The 19,787-nt window shown below is 33.9% G+C and overlaps 2 protein-coding genes across 2 annotated transcripts; both read right to left on the bottom strand.

The window, feature by feature from the left end:
- Positions 1 to 2,717: 2,717 nt before the first annotated feature.
- Positions 2,718 to 6,382, bottom strand: LOTGIDRAFT_165965 (hypothetical protein; the record flags this gene model as incomplete). The annotated part of the gene is made up of 4 exons (XM_009063017.1): positions 2,718 to 3,151; positions 5,112 to 5,373; positions 5,639 to 6,160; positions 6,332 to 6,382. The coding sequence occupies 4 exons, from the start codon at positions 6,380 to 6,382 to the stop codon at positions 2,718 to 2,720; spliced, it is 1,269 nt and encodes a 422-aa protein (XP_009061265.1).
- A 6,860-nt stretch (positions 6,383 to 13,242) lies between these two features.
- LOTGIDRAFT_165964 (hypothetical protein) lies at positions 13,243 to 13,821 on the bottom strand (the record flags this gene model as incomplete). Its single annotated transcript, XM_009063016.1, has 1 exon — positions 13,243 to 13,821. One exon carries the CDS (start codon positions 13,819 to 13,821, stop codon positions 13,243 to 13,245), a length of 579 nt encoding a protein of 192 aa, XP_009061264.1.
- Positions 13,822 to 19,787: the final 5,966 nt, after the last annotated feature.

Raw genomic sequence — 19,787 nt, 5'->3', positions numbered from 1 at the left:
AACCTAGTTTATATTATAATTATATATTTAAATTCATTATAAATAGCCTTTGTGAAAGGTTCAATGTGTCATATATAAGGGCATGATTGCTGAGTATGTCAAGTCTTATTTTTCTCTCGACAAAATTAATATCTTAATATATTGAAACAATGATTATTTTTCCACTAACATCTTTAATGGTTCTGATTGTAAATATGGTTTATTAAGGTGGGGATTATCTAGATCAGATCTAGGAGTTAATCATCAAGGTTGTTACATTGTCCAAATTAGCAGGCTAAAGATTTATGACTGTTTTATTTTTAAAGGGACCCTTTATAAATATATATCTGTTCGTGTTAAAGGTTAATATATGGAAGCAGAATAAATGCATTAAAGCAAATTATGTGTATTTTTTCTTCATGTCTTTCATGGTATACATGTATAATTATTGTGATGAAGATAGACAAAACCTTGTTATGCTAATTGTTGGTGACTACCCAAATTCAAACTACATGTAAGTGCAGTAATAGAAATTATTGTTGAGAATGATACCAACTTGATTTCTTCTATCTTCAGATTGTGAAAATAGTTACACACGAAATTCTAGTAACAGTAAGGAAAACAAGTGGTTGCCTAGCAAGATATGATCACTTTCCTGATACATTTTCAGTATATCAAGGGCAGTTACCAATCTGTGTCATATCATACCAAAAATCTAATTTGTGCAAGATATGGTTGATTTAATCAAACACACAAAATTTCATAAAAACTGTTACCTCTAGCGCATTAAAAAGCCAACAACTCAAATTCGGCTGATCGAAAAATCGTCAAATTCAATCTTGTCTAAGATATTATCAGTATGATTGATCACACGAAATTTCATTTAAATCGGATGAAAATTGTAGTCTCTTTTGTGTTCACAAACAAATTTTGATGAGTTTTTTCCAAAGTAAAGGGCAGTAACTCAAAAACATTCATGGAAAGACAGCCAAATTCGAACTTGTCCAAGATCTCATTGATATAAATATTCTCACCAAATTTCATTTAAAACTGTTGTCTCTATTGTTGGCTTGTGAACAGGCAAATAAAAACGACCGGTCAACCTTCCATGTTCACATGAAATGTGAAGCATATAATGATGTCACCCATGTCTTTCGGTACGTCCACAATTGCTTAAACATTCTTGGAGGCACTGTTCTCGACGGATTTTGACAGAACTTGGTGGAAGTGTATGTATACGTCCACATTATAATATCGTCACCCATGTCCGTCCGTCGGTCCGTCTGTCCACAATTGGCTTGTGAACACGATAGAGACTACAGTTTCCATCTGATTCGAATGAAATTTGGTGTGATCATTTATATTGATGAGATCTTGGACAAATTCGATGTTCACGATTTTTTCGATGAACGGTTTTTGAGTTATTGCCCTTGAGTTATTGCCCTTGACTTAGCCAAAACGCGTCAAAATTGGCTTGCGATAGAGACTGCAGTTTTCAACTGATTTGAATGAAATTTGGTGTGATCATTTATATTCATGAAATCTTGGACAAGTTCGAATTTGACGATCTTTCGATGAAAGGTTTTTGAATTATTGCCCTTGACTCACGAAAACGAGTCAAAATTTGGTTGTGAACACAATAGAGAATACAGTTTTCATCCAATTTCAATGAAATTTGGTGTGAATATTTATAATGATGATATCTTGGACAAGTTGAATTAGGCTATCTTTCAATGGTTATTGCCCTTGATTTATGAAAAACGCTTCAAAATTTGTTTGTGAACACAATAGAGACTACAGTTTTCATCCGATTTAAATGAAATTTGGTATGATCACTTATAATGAGATCTTAGTCAAGATTGAATTTGACAATTTTTCGATCAACAGAATTTGAGTTATTGCCCATGACTTAGTAAAAACGCATCAAAATTTCTAAGCGATAAAGGTGACAGTTTATGTCAGAATTTTATTAAATAGTGTGTGTTTGTTTAAATCAACAATATCTTGCACAAATTAGATTTTTGGTATGATTTGACACAGATAGGTGACTGCCCTTGATATACTGAAAATGTATCTGGAAAGTGGGCGTATCTTGCTAGGCAACCACTTGTTTAATCACCCAAGGATGTACTCTATTCAGAAGAATCAGAAGAATTGAAAAATATTTAGTATGAATTATTGCTCTTGTTCTAGAAAATGCTTTCAATTTTTAGCTCCAGAAGGCACAATTCTTGACAGATTTTGACTCAACTTGATGCAAATGTTTGATATCACCCAAGGATAAACCCTATCAAAAAAAAAGAATAATCGAAAAAATATTTAGTATGAGTTATATTGCCCTTTTTTTTGAAAACGCGTTAATTTTGACAAAAGTTGATGTTAGTGTTTGTTAGCAACAAAGGATAAACCCTAAAAAAATCGTAAAATATTTATTATGAGTTATAGCCACGTTCTTGAAAATGCATTGAAGTTTTAGCCTGTAAAAACTCTAGAAGGCCTAATTCTTGACAGATTTTGACAAAACTTGGTAATATTATTCACTATTGCCCCAAAAAGTTCAAAAGTATATGACTAAAGGATGAATATTTCATGCTGGTGATGGTAACTGTACTTCTAAATATTTTTATTCAAAATCAAGGCTGCCAGTGGGTGTGTATTACCTTGCCTGGCAAGCTATCATTGTTTTTTGTTTTCTCAATGCAACGGAAGGGTAAATTTGAATTTGGTAGTGTCAATATCTACAATTCACTGGACAAATGAAGCCAAAACCCATAAACACAGTTTGGCATTTGAATGTGAATACTTTCCAGGGTAAAATAAATGTAAGAATATAATGATACCTTTTCTACCTCCTGTTTTAGGGAGGCTATAGTGTCATCTAGCATCAACATTTTAGTCTTCAATTCATCTTTAACATGTTCTAGATTAGCACATTTTTCATGATATTCTTCTTCATGTTGACCTAAAGTCTGTAATTTGTCTTGAAGTTGTGATATTTCATCCTCAATTTGAGTTCGTTGTCTCTCAATATTTCGTAATTGTCTGTGTTCTACACCTATTTGGGTATCCATGTCTTTTATCTCCTCACTTACTGACATATGTTCATTTTGAAGAATTTCTATTCTTGTTTCAAAACTTTCTAGTTGCTCTTGATATTTCTTATACTGAGATACTGAAGAAATAGATAAGTTAAGACCTTATTAGGTATTAGATCAATATATATTATATTATGGTGTCCACAGCCACACATACCTATATCAGCATACAGGATGTAAAACTCAAAGATAGCTTGCAAGGCAAGGTAACATACGCCCACTGGCAGCTGTCAGAAATAATAAAACAGTCTTTAGTGACTAAAGTATGAATTTTCTCATATTAAAGAAATTACATGAGTTTGAATTCAATTGGAGTATCACCAATAACCCAAATACAACAAATAATTAAATCACACAGCTCTAATCAAGGACAAAAAAAAAATTTGACGCGTTTTTTCCTAAGTCAAGGGCAATAACTCTAAAACCGTTCATCGAAAAATCATCAAGTTCAAACTTGTCCACGATCTCAATATGAATGATAAAACTGATTCAAATAAGTTCAAAACTGTAGTCACTAATCTATTCACAAACAAATTTTTACACGTTTTTCCTAAGTCAAGGGCACTAACACAAAAACTTTTCATTGAAAGATCGTCATATTTGAACTTGACCAGGATCTCATCAATGTAAATGATCATACCAAATTTCATTAAAATCAGTTGAAAATTGTAGTCTATTGTGTTCACAAACAAATTTTGAAGCGTTTTTACAAAGACAAGGGCAATAACTCAAAAACTGTTCATCGAAAATGCGTCAACTTAGAACTTGTCCGAGATCTTATCAATTCCAATGATCACATCAAGTTTCATCAGAATCGGTTGAAAACTGTAGCTTCAATCCTGCTCATGAACTATTTTTAACAAATTTTGATCAAAATCAGATGAAAACTGTAGTCTCTATAGTGCTCACAAGAAAACATTCATACATTCTGGAAAATCTTAAAAAAACTGTTGACAGCCATAAATGAGTAGATGGACAAATATTTTTTATTCCATGTTAAAGGATGTTCTAACAAAAACACCAATGTCTATGTACCTGATATATTAATTTGTCTATCAAAACAGTTGTATACAGCCACATGAAAATGTAATCGTATATTGCCGTCGCCCCCTATCTATTGGTCCGTCCATCAACATTTCTCATGGGCACAATAGAGACTTCAGTTTTCATCTTATTTTGATGAAACTTAGTGTGATCACTGGAATTGATCTAAGATTTTTCGGCTAACATAGTTTGAGTTTTTGCCCTTGACTTAGAAAAATTGCTTCAAAATTTGTTTGTGGGCATTATAGAAACTACAATTTGGTGTGAGCATTAAAATTGATAAGATCTCGGTCCAATCTGAATTGGACAATTTTTGATAAACAGATTTTTTAGTTTTGCCCTTGACTAAGTAAAGCCATGTCAAAATTTGTTTGTAAGCACAATTTTCAATTGATTTGAATGAAACTTGGTTTGAGCATTGGAATTGATAGGATCTGTCAAGTTGGAATTTTACGATTTTTCAATGAAGTTTTTGAGTAATTACCCTCAAATTAGTCAAAATGCGTAAAATTTGTTCCTGAGACTACAGTTTTCATCTGATTAAAATGAAATTTGGTGTGATCATATATATTGATGATATCTTGGACAGTTGGAATGTTAGGATTTTTAGATGAATGGTTAAAACGATGAGTTGTTGCCCTTGACTAAGTCAAAACGTTTAAAATTTTGTGTGATGATATATTTGATATACTGGAAAAGTCTGCATTTCAAAGTTTTTGAGTTATTGCCCTTGACTTAAAACATGTCAAATTTGTTCATGCACTCAATAGAGTCCATTTTTATTTCCATTTGAAACTTTGTGTGATCATTGGAATTGATAAAGTCTTGAGTAAGGAGTTAATTACTTTTCTGAGTATTGAATAGAAACTTGACAGGTTAATCATTACGGTTCATGTTGCTCCTTATTGAGTCTAAAAGTTTAACAAAGCTGCTGTGTTTATCTTGTCTGGCAAGCTATCTTTAAGAAACAGCAACAATTATTCAATAACTTACCCTTCTTGGGTTGAGATTTGTTTTGATACTTATTGGATGAGTATTCTCCTATAGTTTTTGCTGATTGGTGTCTCGTTTGATGTAGTGCATCCTGTTTCTTAGGTACACCATATTCTTGGATAATTTGTTGTAACATTATGTTGCAAGTGACATTAGTAACATCACAATCACACACTGCACACATCTGGCTCTGGTCACTACAATGTTGACATACTGTATGACCACAAGGTATCAGTAACATTGGTGAATTTTTAGAGGAAACCTAAAGTAAATTAAAAATATAAATCAAGTTCTTTGACGCCCTTGACTGATTTGTTTAAACGAATGAGTCAACGTCTCGGTCAAATAACTGCAGACAGTTCTATTTGTATCAGGTTCAGTTTTGTACTGAATGTTATTGGTGCTAAAAATCTTCCCACTTCCAACAACACTTTCGTAATTTGATCAATTTCTGAAATATAATTCCTGAGTTTTGACAGCAGCTCAGACATGTCATAGTGGCAACAATGAGATTAAATTATAATTACCATAGAAACTGTGCAGACTGGACAAAGATGACTAGGTAAATAACTGTTTTTATCTTGATATTTGGAAACATGATTTTCAATACAAGATTGACTTCTATCTATTGGTTCCACAGATTTAGATGATAGATTCAAATCTCTTCGAACTTTATTCACAATACTGTCAGCTTTAGCATCAAAATCTTTGGTAGATAGAAGTCTTTCCTGAAGCAGTTGGAAATCACTTTCACATTCTGATCTTAGGTGTGAATTCACAACAATTCTATCAAAGTTCTCTGCTTTGACTTCAACATCAAAACCATTCAACGTGTCATTGTTCCGATTTTTAACTTTCTCTCTTTTCTCCAACCAGTTCTTAAATTTATTCTTAACATCTGGCGAACTCTCAATCTGCCTATCACTACTATCTTTAGGAAAGTTTTCCTTTTTGTAGGTACCATTACTTTTTTTAACTGAAACTTCTTCATCTCTGTAGTTGGCTCTCTGTTTCATCCAATTGTCTTGTCTCTGTTTTATCTCTTTGACCTTTCAAAGAAAACAATAAAAAAAGTGGAAAATCTGATTTTTTTCAGCCTGGGATTGGTAATATATGTTATGATCTCAATTAAAGGCCGAAAGGGATGAATTATGCCATAACCTTTTTTCCACCTTGGTACCACTGTAGCCTTTATAATTGAAACAAATGTAAGATGATACCTTCTCTGAAACAGATGAAGCATGACTTTTTTTCCTTGATTCTTTAGACATCTTGTTTTTCTTGACAAGATTGACTTTCATTGATTACTTGAAAGTTGAAACTTTTACCTACAAACACATCAAAATTGATTATTTCAACATGGACCCTAATAACACATCATTTTACCCATACAATTGAACCTGTAACCTTTTTTCGGAACTAAATCAAATGTGCTATTTGTTAACATACCAGTAGAAGTGACAATAGTTTCTAGACCATGATAAGGCCTAATTAATGTTCTACAATTTAGGTAACCTAGCTCTATCTCCCATCATCTGCAATGGAGAAAGTTTGTTGTAAATTGTGGACGAGTCTTCATTCTGAAAAGTGCCACAGATATCTGGTTGAATTTTAAAAATAAATATTGTGAAGACTATTAAATTTCGCATATTTTATATGAGGTGTAAAGAAAAATTTTCTTCAGGTTAGTGAGAAAGCATCTAACAGCACATGAGGCTGTGTTAACCCGAGTTTTCCCATTCAGCATTGGATTGAGAAAGTCTTTGTGATGGGATTGTTTATCTCTCTGACTAGGCTGTGACTGAAGACTGATGACATGAAGCAGAGGAAATGTCCAAACTCAAGCAAGATTTATTGCCTGCAGTGGTCATTTACCACGTAAGTGGCAAATAGTTCTTGATGATTCGTAAGGCTATTTACCACTTAAATATTCTGTGGCAATTAAGGGTTCCTCTTAATTGGCAGTTGCAGAATTTTTTGTTATTCCAACAAACAAATGGAATATTTTTAAAGGCAATAGACCAAATTCTGTATATGTTCAACACATTTCGTAATATCTCCATTTCTGAACAAGATATCGCCAGAAAATTTTAGAAAATGTCTGGCCAGATAGATATATATATAAATTTGTATGTTCCGCTTTAACTTATTATAGAATTTCATTCAATCGATCAAATAGTAGCGTCACTAGGCATACCATGTAGTTTGTATGGACAAGGGAGGTAACTAAAAACTCCAAATTTCAGAGCGTTGTCTTGTTAATAAATTGAGATATAACGAAAATAGCAAAACTTACAATATAGAGTACGTAATGTGTAATATTTCAAAATGCTTGACAGTTGTTTCACTGAAAAGTTGTGATTCGAATTCTTTGAAACTCGGACTACACTCATACTATACAATTTGAAACAATACCTGTTAAGAAACAATTCCTGTTATAGAGCTTTGAATTACCTCCCTTGCCTAAACAAACTATGTGGTACACCTAGTTGCACTTCTATTCGATCGATCCGAATGAAATTCTACATGACCTTAAATATATATCGGATCATACAAGTTTCCAAATTTTAGAGCGTTGCCATTTTAAGAAATGGTGATATAAAGAAAATAGCAAATCTTACAATATAGAATACGTAATGTGTAGCATTTTTAAAATGCTCGGCAGATATTTCACTGAAAAATTATGATTAGAATTCTTTGACACTCGGACTACACTCATACTATCTTGTGTTAATCAAGTATATCTAATTTGAAACAATTCCTGTCATAGAGCATTGAATTACCTCCCTTGGTAAACAAACTATGTGGTACGCCTAGTGGTGCAACTATCCAATCGATTCCAATGATATTCTAATGAATATATTTTTGAAAATATTTATTAAAGGACACGAAAATGTTGTGTGATTTTTTTTATACACCTTACTATAGTTAAAATAAAGATATTCAACCGCTCAAATTTTTAATTTGTTTTTGAAATCATTTGTAATTAATCAATCGCGAAACCTGATGTGACGTAGAGCTTGCTGCTTAACAAGCGGTATTGTCAACATAGAGTTATTAATAAATTCATTACCTCTATGTATTGTGAACAACAGAATGCTATATATACATACAAGGACACCAATTTTTTTTATTGTCTTAATTTGTTTTATGACATCTATGGATAAACCTGTCCAAAAATTGTGAAATAAACATAAAAGTATGAAAATGGTGATGTTTATAGTTCCTTTCGATGATATGCTAAGCTTATACTAACAAAGAGTAAACTTGTATACCGTACGTACAATTTTGAATTGGTAATAACTTTTTATTGGTGAAGATAATTCAATTCAGTAAAAAGATTTAGGATCATTGATCTAAACCAAGCCTGAAAAACATAAATAACACAGAATAAGGGTCAATAATGTAACATTTATGTCGCATATGATTCCACCTGTTTATACTCCAACAACTCCAATACTTCTTAAATTAATGACAAGTGCGGAAATAGAAATAACATAGACCAAAATGTTTTCTAGAATGACTTTTAAAAGGCCATACTTCCATTAGGGATTGAGTTTAAAGGGGCATTCCGCTTTTTTGTAAAACATTTTCATTATCAAAAATGTCGTAAATTATACCTGAAAATATTTCTTAAGTATGCTATTTATATCCAAGTATCTACTTCATCAAACTGAATTTGTTTTAAAAGTGTTGATTAAAAACTGAGAGTACTAATAGTTAATTAAACATTTTGACTTATTTTCGGCTAAGTTTAGTTTTGATAGGCTTTATATAGCTCATTATATTTAGTTGAAATCTTTAGAAACTCTACAATTAAGCATTCAGTAGTTTTCTAACAGCTTGCAAAAAGCATAATAAAATTTAAAGACACGTAAAGTTTTGGCGTTAAAAAAGTAACGGCTAGATTTTTTTAATTCAAACTTTCAGATACGTTATGGGATACATTTCTATAGATTTTGGTTTATAGCTTTTACAGATTTGACCAAAACATTTTTCGACCTACATAAAAGCGGAATGTCTAATATGTAACTCATTTATAGGTTTTTGATCCCTATACCTCAGAAACCAAGCCTATCCACCTAGTAAATGAAAATTTTTCTGTCTATTCTTTTGTCAAAGAATAATACATCATTCTGCTGATATTTTCACCTCCCTCAAGTCTTAGACTAATTCTAATCGTTTCCATTCAAAACTCTGAAGATAGCTTGCCAGGCTAGGTAATGTATACACTGGCAGATTTGATCTTAAATAAAAATATTTGTCAGTACAGTTACAATTACCAGTATGAAATATTCAACCTTCAGTCATACATAATAATATAAAAGTTTCATCAAAATCTGTCAAGAATTGGGCCTTCTAGAGTGTTTAGACTTGAATGCGTTTTTATGAACAAGGGCAAATACTAATTATCATTCGATTTTTCTGATTTTCAATAGAGTTCATCCTTGATTACAAACACTCACACCAAGTTTTGTAAAAATCCACCTAGAATTGTGCATTCTGGAGTTTTTATGAGCTATAAAACTGAACTCGTTTTCAAGAACAAGGGCAATAACTTTCGATTTTCTATAGGGTTCATCCTTGGGTGATAACAATTCACACCAAGTTTCATCAACATCCGTCAAGAATTGCGCCTTCTATCTTGAGTGTTTACGAGCGTTTCAAGAACAAGGGCAATAACTCATACTAAATATTTTTCGATTTTGCTGATTTTCATTAGGGTTTATCTTTGGGTGATTACAAAAAACCATACCAAGTTTTGTCGAAATCAGTAAAGAATTGTGCTTTATAGAGTGTTTACGAGCAATTGTGGACTGACAGATGGACGGACATGGGTGACAGCAATATATGCCCCCACCCTATGTCATATGGCATACAAAAATGAAAAAAAAGAAATATATTTTTACCTGGTCATGTGAAGAAAGTCAGGTAACACAGGCTGATTATGATCTACCTGTTCTGTCTGAAGATCAAGAAATTAACTATTTTAACATGGAAGTAAACTCTCCAGGTAGTTACAAGGTTTTATGACCAAGGTTTGAAAAAAAAGATAGCAATTATGATGAAAATGAAGTATCAGGCAACACTGGCAGCTTTGATTTTGAATAAAATTATTTAGGAGTACAGTAACAATCACCAGTATGAAATATTCAACCTTCAGTGATACACTTCTTTTGGACTCTTTGGGGCGATACTTAATAATATTGAGATGAGTTATTGCCCTTGTTTTTGAAAACATGTTAAATTTTAAGCTTGCGAAAACTCTAAAAGGCACATATTCAACCTTCAGCACAGTCTGGATAATAAAACCAAGTTTTGTCAAAATCCGGCATGAATGATGCCTTCTAGAATGTTAACAAGCTAAAAATTGAACAAGGGCAATAACTCATACTAAATATTTTCAACTTTTCTGATTTTCAATTGGGTTTATCCTTGAGTGATAACAAACACTCATGTAAAGTTTCGTCAAAATCCGTCAACAATGAATTTCAGTTATTACCAAATATCACAATTTTTTGTTGGCCGAATTTCCATACAATCCTAAGCTGTAATCGTAGTTCCAAGTGTCGTCTGCTAGAATATACTTCAGCGATGGACGTCACATGCCAACTAGTGGATTCTGTGTCAGTGGAACACTATGTGGGCCATATTCTTATGTAGTTTCACTCTTACATTTTACTTATCTAATTTTGTCAGTCAAATATTTTTTTCTTAAATCATTTATCTTTGAATGAATTGTCATTAGATATAATGAAATATTATCAAAGATAAATACTAAGAAAAGTTAATCATACCACTGGGTATCCATTCAACAGGGTTTTCTCGACTTATTTATAGATCAAACATTGTACACGAAAATCGAAAATCGGTGACACATTTTGCAGCCATTGTCGAGTTGGTCACTCATGAAATATGGGCCAAAGTGGGGATTCAAAAAGAAATTCAAAAGAAACCAATTCTAATTATTTTATAGAATATCTGAGAAAACTTCTAAGACATAAAAAAATATTCCGTTTTTTAAATCTGACGAAATTTGGTGTGTTGAATCCTTATATACACAAAAATATGTTACACCACTGTATCATAAGTGCAAAATAAACTGTATTGGACAGGAGCATGGCTTAGAGGCACAGGCATTGGTGTTAACTTTCCTTGAGATAAGGTATGCACAGGAAATCTACAAAGATATGAACCTTTATCTGAGAAATAAATGGGGAGATTAATTGGAGAAGATTTGTCTTTGCAAGGGGTGCTCATCAAGTTTGCTACAACAGCAACAGATGGTTTTTTAACATCAGCAAATGGTATAGAAGAGCTATGAAAAGTTTATGGAAAGTTGAGAGACTGCCTGTCCCGACTCATCTTAGTGCATCTCAATTTCGACAATGTTACAAGGTTTTTTTTAGTGATGGCATATTCAGTGGGAATACAAAAGTAGAAATGACAAGTCAATCAAAACTTTTGACAAAAGACAACAATGAGTCAGGGCATTAAGTCCAGGTGAAGTCTTGTAATCAAAGACCTGTTTTCTACTAACTGTGGAGATGTTGAAAAAACAGCTGCGCCAGTCTGGAGCACAATAGCGTTATAGCACAAATACCGATGAAGAATGGTTTTAATAAACAGATAATAACAAACGATAAACCCGGAAGTGAACGGGAAGTTACTACTAGCTTACTTCCCTTTGTTGGACTTAAGACCATAGCTCAGTGCTTAAGACCACTTACATGTACGGTAGCCTATAGGATAAAACAGGGTTTTTAGTAGTGTACACATCACTTTATAATTTGATTTCATTACTTTATAAAACTCACGTTGATGTAGCTGATTTTTCACCTCAGCCTGTGCTTTCGTAAGTTCAATTATATGTTGTTGTTACATCCACTCTTACCAATCATCTATAAAAAATAATTATTTGCCAGACAAGGTAAAATAGGCCTACGCCCACTGGCAGCTTTGATTTTAAATAAAAATATTTGGCAGTAGGCTACACAATAACAATTACCAGTATGATATAATCAACTTTCAGTCTTACACTTCTTTTGAACTTTTTGGGGCGATACTGTATAATATTATCAAGTTTTCTAGTCTTCTAGAGTGTTTAGGCCTACAGGCTAAAACCTGGAACGAACGATTTATTCTGATTTTCGATAGGGTTCATTCTTGGTCACAACAAACACTCACACCAAGATTCATCAAAATCATCCTTTAGTGTTAACAAAAGTTTCGTCAAAATCTGTCAAGGATTGACCTTCCAGAGTGTTTTTACAAGCTAAAATTAAACGCGTTTTCAAGAACAAGGACAATAATTCATACTAATTATTTTTTAGATTTTTATGATTTTTAATAGGGTTCATTCCAAGTTTCATCTAAATCCGTCAAAGATTGTGCCTTCTAGAGTATTTACGAGCTAAACGTTGAACAATGACAATAACTCATACTAATTATTTTTCGATTTTTCTGATTTCCAATAGGGTTCACCCTCGATTGATTACTAACACTCATACCAAGTTTCATCTAAATCCGTCAAGATTTGTGCCTTCTGTAGTGTTTACGAGAACAAGGATAATAACTCATACTAATCATTTTTCGATTTGACTGATTTTCAATGGGGTTCGTCCTTCGGTGATAACAAACACTCAGATCAAGTTTCATCAAAATCCGTTAAGAATTGCGCCTTCTAGAGTGTTTACGAGCAAGTTTTAAGAGCAATAACTCATACTAAATATTTTTCATCCTTTTGCGACTACAAACAACCATACACAATTTAGTATACGACAATATACGCCCCCCCCCCTCCCCCCCCCCCCCCCCCATCCGATTTCATGTGGGCGTATAAAAATGTGATACAAAGTAAAGCACCGAGATGGACGAACTGTCAAAAGTACATTACAAATGGCACATTTAGCATAACTTTGCTTTTAATCACATTGATAGTTAATTCAAATATGCAGCCCGTTTTAATATGCGTTTGGGTCGTGTAGGGGGAGATGAAAGCTGGAAGATGGAATGACGGCAGCTGTATCGTCGTCTTCAACTGGTAGCTCTGGAATATCCGGAGGAATCGGGGGATCAAAATCATGAGCTCTTCGACAAGAGATTTTTCTTGACATGGAGCAGCACCATTTTACATCTGGTCGGCATCGGTAAAGGGTATATCACAATCCATATCTTCGTACTCGCTTACTTCACCAGAATCATTGCGGTATGAACGCCTGGGAGGTATGGGCGAATAAAATTGAGGTATAACAATACATTTGGATGGATGAACCTGGTATGTTTTAGATCGTAATTGAGCGCCAACGAATTTACAGATGTAAAACCAATTGTCTTTGCTGCCATCACAGGTAAGGTAAACTAAATCGCCAACTTTAGCAACAGTGCTATTTACGATCAGAGATTGATTTGTTACTTGACTTCTTTGGACCCATAGTTCATGAGCTGATAAGCCATTAGACCGGATTCTTGAATTCACACGTAGCTCCCAATGGTGTAACAGGATCATCACCATGTTCCTGACGTAATATAACTCATCCTCTAATTCTTGGATAGCCCTCTCTGCTACAGGATTCTTATCAGGGATTTTGATTCTACCGACTTCGAGTGAGATTCCAAGTTTGAGTAGTGTTTGATCTGATACAAGAGGGGTGAACTCTGGAGCGGGATCAACTCGAACTGATACAGGGGGTCCATCATTTGGTTTCATGATCGATAATAAACGAGAAAGTATGTCCCGAAATGTAGAGGACTTCTCATCCTCTTAAGAGAAATACAAAACGACGAAGGACATCAACAGCAAATGATATTGAAACGGTAGTTGATAAATTATTGATATGTTTCAAAAAAGTACAGACATGACAAGCGATTGCTTGATCCATTCCGGGGCTTCGAAACTTGTTTTAGTTGGTGTTGTGTAGGGTGGTCCAACTTTAAACGTTAATAAACTATGTTATGTAATACCTCTCAGGGACTACTATCAATTCTGATGACGGGTAAAATGGCTCACTATGTTTTACAACCAAAAGTCCGTCTTTGGCTATGATACCGGAATTAAGATGACGTCTTTACATCATTTAGGTCTGCGACACATAATTTTCTCAGCGGCATACAACGGACCCTATAAAAATAATGTTGAACCTTAAATTCGCTGGGAAATGTCAGGATGTCTAATTCTCAAATTTTTCTTGTGGTGGTCGCACAGTCGATATACAAATAAACCTTAAATTCACCAGGAAATCGCGTTTCCGGGCATCAAATTCTCAAAATTTTCTTGTGGTGGTCCCACAGTGTCTTTACAAATAAACCTTAAATTCGGTAGAAAATAGTGATGAGCAATCGGATGAAAATAATAATCAATTAATCGAAATAATTGGAGAGGCAAAATCGATTAATAATCGAAACACGCCCCATTTAATGAACATATACATGTTTTACGGCTTTATAAATTTATTTCATAGTTGTTTTGTTAATTATTATGATAGGTTTGATGCAGGTAAGTACACTCAACACTCTGAGATAACAAATTACTTTTTTATTTGCATATAATTTTTTTGCTGTATGGACCGAAATTTTGTGTAGTATCAGCACTTTTTAATGCTATTAATTAAGTATTTTTAATAAAAGTTATACAGTAGTGTTTTTAATATTAATACTAGTACAAAAAATAAATACAGTAGTAGCCTTTCTTTAACCTCAAATGTATTCTTATATACATGCGATGTGCGTCCCTTTGACACTCGAGTTTATCTGAAAAATTTGTCGCTGTAAATAACGCACATCCTGTCTGGGCGAAAAAAGAAAACAACAAGTTGGCATAACGCAGACACAATAGTATTGAGCGGTAATGTCGCTGTTTCCCACAACAATGACTCTACCTCAAATAGGTTTACATGACATGTCCACTTTTTATAATATTTCTTCAATAACGGCTTTTCTTATACTTCTGATATCTCTAATGCTATTTTTGAAGTGATGAAATACTTGCATTTGTCATATTATATTCCCGTGATATTGGGTCTAAATTTTCAAGGTCGCACGAGTAGATTTTCCAAACTAACCGATAATTTTTAAAGCTCGGATTTGCGGTATTTCTTACGAACAATGGATATTTATAATTTCTTATGTTTTGTTACAAATAGAAGTGTTGTATTTCGATAGTTAAATGATGAATTTTTGCATATAGGCCATATCTATGCTGTTCTTCTCTACTCCCCGAAATGTCGTCTGCAATCTACTTCAGTATAAAACCTTATTCGGCACAATCTGTGACTACGATACTATTTATAGTAACAATCATGCCTCATTTGTTTCTGTGCCGAATCTAAGGCTAGTCCTCGAGAAAAATTTATCAAAGGTGTGACAAATTATGAGGATCTTATTGTTTTAGTCACCCAATCTCAAAATAAGTTAATTCATTATTAGGAGTTTTATATTATCAACAAAAAACAACATGACTGACTTTTTAGGTGGTTTGCCGACGTCGCCGACTTTCAGTTGAGAATCGTTTAGTAACATCGCTGGACTTTCAACGACCCATAATCGATTGTCACCGACGTCTAATTCTCAAATTTTTCTTGTAGTGGTCCAACAGTCCCCTATACAAATAAACCTTAATCAAATGGAAATGTCAGGAAATGGCGTTTCAGGTAGTCATTTTCACTAGAATGTTCTAGGAGGGGGTCGCCAGATTCAGAAAATCGTTTTTCCAGGCTTCCAGTGGGCGTCCTCGGCAGCAATAAAGAAAGCAATAACTCTATAGAGAGCACCATTGCAACGCGTAACGGTTTTCTGGGCGGGAGGGAGAGTGGGGATAGGCTACCTAAACTGCCCCGCTTGATTTGACGTTTGACCCTCCAAAAGGACTTGGCTGGCTATGAGCCTGCTCCTTCGACCAGTACCCAAAAAGATGTGTACCCCCCTGTTTGAAAAACGGATCACCGCCTCTGGCAGTATCCAAGGGACAGAATGTCTCATATTACACACACTTAAGGCTCGAAGTTTTTGCTTGAAGCCACGTCAGTTGAGTTAAAGGTCATCAGCGAGTTTCTGTAGTAAATCTCCCAAAATACGACACATCAACTACTCCAATGCTGTTTCAGGTCCCGGCATACCCATAGCCGAACGAGTGTACACTCTTATATACCACGGTAAGGAGAGCCCGCTGTTTTAGTTATATGAAGTCTATGAAGATATTGAACTGAAATCCGTATGGAAACGGATTACTTACCAAATCTGTGTCAAGGATGTCAATGTTTTGACAGTGGTATTTCTGGAAATAACTGGGAAGTAATTCGTTATTGTAGGTTGTGAATCTAAAGGGGCTTCGTTTTTTATGATTAAAGATGCGTATTTGGTATTAGTAAATAAACATCTTTTCTTTCTTTTATATACACAAATACGTACAAACACGATTGACTGAAAAGATACAAATAAACAGTCCTTAATACAAAGAATATCAAATAACAAAATTCTTTAAAACTCTTGTGTGACAATCGAGTCTATAAAGCTGGAAAATCATGCGTGGAGTGTCCCTAGCTAAAAAAAGACAAATATGATCGAGACTACTTTACTCATCAAGGGTACAGCAAGCAAATCGTATGCAAAGAGGGATGACAGACAATAATACATATCAGAAATAAAGACACAACAGATCTTAACACATACCATAAATATTGGCCTAACAACCTCCACAAGACCACAAAATATTAATTATAAGGAAAAGGAGTATTATCGACTCTTACAGCTATCTGTCCGAGTATAAGTTCCCAATGAGTGACATTTTGATCATCTGTCCTTCTTGCCTCTGGTACGTTCTCTCCATTAGAAACAAATTTTAGGTGTAGTAGCCGTTATATTTTCCCATATGACACCATCAACAAGGTCTGAAGCGAAATTTTGATCTAATGACAAGATATATTGCAAATTTTACCTCCAGGCTTCGAATGAAGTGATTATCTCTTGTTTGTTAGAGTCCACCGTTTCGGTGCTCGTATATTTTCCATCTCAAGAGTAACAGCAATCTACTTACAATTGAGTTGCTATTCCAAATGCGAATGGTGTAATTATTGTGTCCTTCCGTTTTAGACAGTCTCTTTTCTTTCATAAAATACTTCGAGGTAAATCCCAACGTCTCCAGTCTGGAGCATAATACCGTTAAAGAACAACTACTGGTGAAGAATAGTTTTAATAAAGAAACTAATAAAAAACCATAAACCCGGAAGTGAACGGGAACTTAACTAGTCAACAAATGAATGACAATGATAAGTTTTTGTTTTGAAGCGTGTTTTCTCAATAGCTTCCATTGAGAAAACACGCTTCAAAACATACACGCGGGAGTGCGAGTCAATTAACAAGTGCATAAATATTTCGCTTAAAAAAGTGTGAAAAATGAAATAAATTCTATGGGACGCCTTTCCTGTACAATTCTCAGATCCAATATTGGGGTGAAGAAGGCTAAAGAGTGTTTTTAGGGGCAAAACTGTCCCATAAGACTTTGCAATCACTAGGCCTATGCAGTATAGACAAGCAATCAGAGTACCATAGGGAAAATGAAAGAAGACCAAGGGAAAAGAAAAAAGCCTTTCTCTTAAAATTCACGAATTTTCAAAATATACAATACTAAATACAATTGATAGTGGATACGAAAACAGGACAATTGGACTTACCAAGTGCTTTGCAGGATGTAGATCATTCATAATCAATGATGTTATGTCATGCCAGTTAAAAAATGTATTATTGCCTCTGAAAATGAGAAAGAAAAGAAAATTAGGCTTGTTTATAATTATATAGTCTTCTTTACATCTCCACTTTGGCAACTTAAGTGCCGAAAGGCCAACAGACGACTACCACCAAAACAACTTTGATACATAGTTGCAATATTGTTACCTAAAATTGGTTAAAATTTTCACCAAAATTAGCCATAAAAAATAACATTTTTTGCAAAAGTTTAGCAAATGTTGCAAAAAAAAGTAATTTAACCCTATTTCTGCCTATCCTGAATATTTCATACAAAATCATTCACGACGTTTTGAAAAATAGCAATTTAAAAAAAAACTTAGGCCTACGTGGGTTCAGACAGGACTCGGGCCATCTTTTTCCATGTTAAAAAAAACAAATTCAATCTTATATAACTTTTTCCAGAAATCTCGTTAAAGACTTTCCAATGTGTCACATGAAAGACTGGCCTACAATGACCATAAACATTTTAATTAGGCCAATTCAAAATAAAAGTAGACCATGACTTGGACTGCTCACAAAACCACTATTTTTAGAATTATCCTTCCGCCTGTAAATCTCTCATTATCTCACAAAGCTTGAAAGAAAATGCAGTTTAAGACATCAAATTTCAAATCTAGACAAAAAATAACTTAAAAATGGTCATTCAAAAACCCAAAAAGGAGGCAGAAAGAGGATTTCTAAAAATAGCACGAACTATATTGCAAATTTTACCCCCAGGCTTCGAATGAAGTGATTATCTCTTGTTTGTTAGAGTCCACCGTTTCGGTGCTCGTATATTTTCCATCTCAAGAGTAACAGCAATCTACTTACAATTGAGTTGCTATTCCAAATGCGAATGGTGTAATTATTGTGTCCTTCCGTTTTAGACAGTCTCTTTTCTTTCATAAAATACTTCGAGGTAAATCCCAACGTCTCCAGTCTGGAGCATAATACCGTTAAAGAACAACTACTGGTGAAGAATAGTTTTAATAAAGAAACTAATAAAAAACCATAAACCCGGAAGTGAACGGGAACTTAACTAGTCAACAAATGAATGACAATGATAAGTTTTTGTTTTGAAGCGTGTTTTCTCAATAGCTTCCATTGAGAAAACACGCTTCAAAACATACACGCGGGAGTGCGAGTCAATTAACAAGTGCATAAATATTTCGCTTAAAAAAGTGTGAAAAATGAAATAAATTCTATGGGACGCCTTTCCTGTACAATTCTCAGATCCAATATTGGGGTGAAGAAGGCTAAAGAGTGTTTTTAGGGGCAAAACTGTCCCATAAGACTTTGCAATCACTAGGCCTATGCAGTATAGACAAGCAATCAGAGTACCATAGGGAAAATGAAAGAAGACCAAGGGAAAAGAAAAAAGCCTTTCTCTTAAAATTCACGAATTTTCAAAATATACAATACTAAATACAATTGATAGTGGATACGAAAACAGGACAATTGGACTTACCAAGTGCTTTGCAGGATGTAGATCATTCATAATCAATGATGTTATGTCATGCCAGTTAAAAAATGTATTATTGCCTCTGAAAATGAGAAAGAAAAGAAAATTAGGCTTGTTTATAATTATATAGTCTTCTTTACATCTCCACTTTGGCAACTTAAGTGCCGAAAGGCCAACAGACGACTACCACCAAAACAACTTTGATACATAGTTGCAATATTGTTACCTAAAATTGGTTAAAATTTTCACCAAAATTAGCCATAAAAAATAACATTTTTTGCAAAAGTTTAGCAAATGTTGCAAAAAAAAGTAATTTAACCCTATTTCTGCCTATCCTGAATATTTCATACAAAATCATTCACGACGTTTTGAAAAATAGCAATTTAAAAAAAAACTTAGGCCTACGTGGGTTCAGACAGGACTCGGGCCATCTTTTTCCATGTTAAAAAAAACAAATTCAATCTTATATAACTTGGGGATCCTCAGAGTCGACC

The sequence above is a fragment of the Lottia gigantea genome (genome assembly GCF_000327385.1).
Source record: "Lottia gigantea unplaced genomic scaffold LOTGIsca_55, whole genome shotgun sequence".
NCBI lineage: Eukaryota > Metazoa > Mollusca > Gastropoda > Lottiidae > Lottia > Lottia gigantea.
This window is presented reverse-complemented; position numbering and strand designations above follow the sequence as displayed.